This window comes from Sciurus vulgaris, assembly GCF_902686455.1.
Source record: "Sciurus vulgaris genome assembly, chromosome: 2".
Lineage (NCBI taxonomy): Eukaryota > Metazoa > Chordata > Mammalia > Rodentia > Sciuridae > Sciurus > Sciurus vulgaris.
The window spans coordinates 81,733,584-81,735,364 of record NC_136462.1 but is presented as its reverse complement, the minus strand read 5'-3'; the positions used below and the strand labels follow the sequence as shown (position 1 = coordinate 81,735,364).

The 1,781-nt window shown below is 38.7% G+C and overlaps 1 protein-coding gene across 1 annotated transcript; it reads left to right on the top strand.

Moving 5' to 3' along the window:
• Positions 1-491: 491 nt before the first annotated feature.
• On the top strand, positions 492-1,433 carry LOC306655304 (olfactory receptor 4K13; the record flags this gene model as incomplete). The annotated part of the gene is made up of 1 exon (XM_079129683.1): positions 492-1,433. The coding sequence occupies one exon, from the start codon at positions 492-494 to the stop codon at positions 1,431-1,433; it is 942 nt and encodes a 313-aa protein (XP_078985809.1).
• Positions 1,434-1,781: the final 348 nt, after the last annotated feature.

The following is a 1,781-nucleotide window of genomic DNA, read 5'->3' as shown; positions in this document are numbered from 1 at the left end:
TTGTATAAAATTTCCAGGTATAAAAAACTTAATATGATTTAGTGAATATAAAATCCATCATGGAAATTGCCATATTCATGGAGATCTTTATGTCATAATGAGACATTAAATATGTGGTCTAATTCTCCAGTTTAACCAAATAGGAAACTTAGCTCTCAAAATGAGTTTCTTGCCCTATGATGCCCAGTGGGTAGCTCAGTTTGGGCTCTGTGGAGGTCTTCTGATTCTAGTTCTCATTCCATACATTTGCAGTTTGACATACTATTTTTTGGTTTTGCCTTTCAGAATTCTATTAACTGTTTAGTGTATTTCCCTGTGCCATTAAGGAAAACAATGACCAAATTCCACAAAACTAGAGGATATTTTTAGATGCCAGCTCTCTGACCAAGCAGCAAAGTTGGACACAAATAAGAACCTCTTACTTCTGCAAACACAATTTGCCTGCCTCTTATTATCTTTCATTTTGATCATTATGGTATAGAGCTAACAATATGGAAAAAGTAAACCATTCAGTGGTGTCTGAATTCATTTTGCTGGGACTTTCCCAGTCTCAGAATCTTCAGATTTTATTCTTCTTGGTATTCTCTGTGGTCTATGTGGGGATTTTGTTGGGAAACATTCTCATCTTGGTCACTGTCGCCTTTGTCTCATGCCTTCACACACCAATGTACTTTTTGCTTATCAATCTCTCCTGTATTGATATGATCCTGGCTTCTTTTGCTACACCTAAGATGATTGTGGATTTCTTCAGAGAACAGAAGACCATCTCCTGGTGGGGATGCTATTCTCAGATGTTCTTCATGCACCTCCTCGGTGGGAGTGAGATGATGTTGCTTGTAGCCATGGCAATAGACAGGTATGTTGCCATATGCAAACCTCTCCATTATATGACCATCATGAACCCCCGGCTGCTCATTGGACTGCTGTTATCCTCCTATGCAGTTGGATTTGTCCATTCATCTAGTCAGATGGCTTTCATGTTGACTTTGCCCTTTTGTGGTCCCAATGTTGTAGACAGCTTTTTCTGTGACCTTCCCCTTGTGATAAAACTTGCCTGCCAGGATACCTACTTGCTACAACTCCTGGTCATTGCTGACAGTGGCCTCCTGTCCCTGGTCTGTTTCCTCCTCTTACTTGTCTCCTACACCGTCATAATATACTCCGTTAGGCACCGTGCTGCCAGTGGATCCTCTAAGGCCTTCTCCACTCTCTCAGCTCACATCACAGTTGTGACTCTCTTCTTTGCTCCCTGTGTCTTTATCTATGTATGGCCCTTCAGTCAATACTCTCTAGATAAAATACTTTCTGTGTTTTACACTATTTTCACACCTCTCTTGAATCCTATTATTTATACATTAAGAAATCAAGAGGTAAAAGCAGCCATTAAGAAAATGAGGACTAAACACAGAAATTCAAAACACACTTTTAGGTAACACTTTTGAAGAGACTTTGTTTTGTTTGGGCACTATTAAGGAATTCATTTTTCATGCCTTCCAAGTTCCATAGAGAAGCAGTAAATTTAATGGCTAAAAAGCAGATCCATCTTTGTTAATTGTTAAAAACCATGACATTGGGGTTGGGATATAGTTCATTGATAGAGTGCTTGCCTAGCATGCACAAGGCCCTAGATTCAAATCCTCAGCACCACTGAGAAAAAAAAAAAAATGATATCTTCAGCCTGTCAGGTGTATCTTTATGTCCCATGTTTACAAGTTTTTTAAGAATTAAAAAAAATCCCCTTTAATTCAGTTTCTTCATCTGTATACTCATTTATACCATCT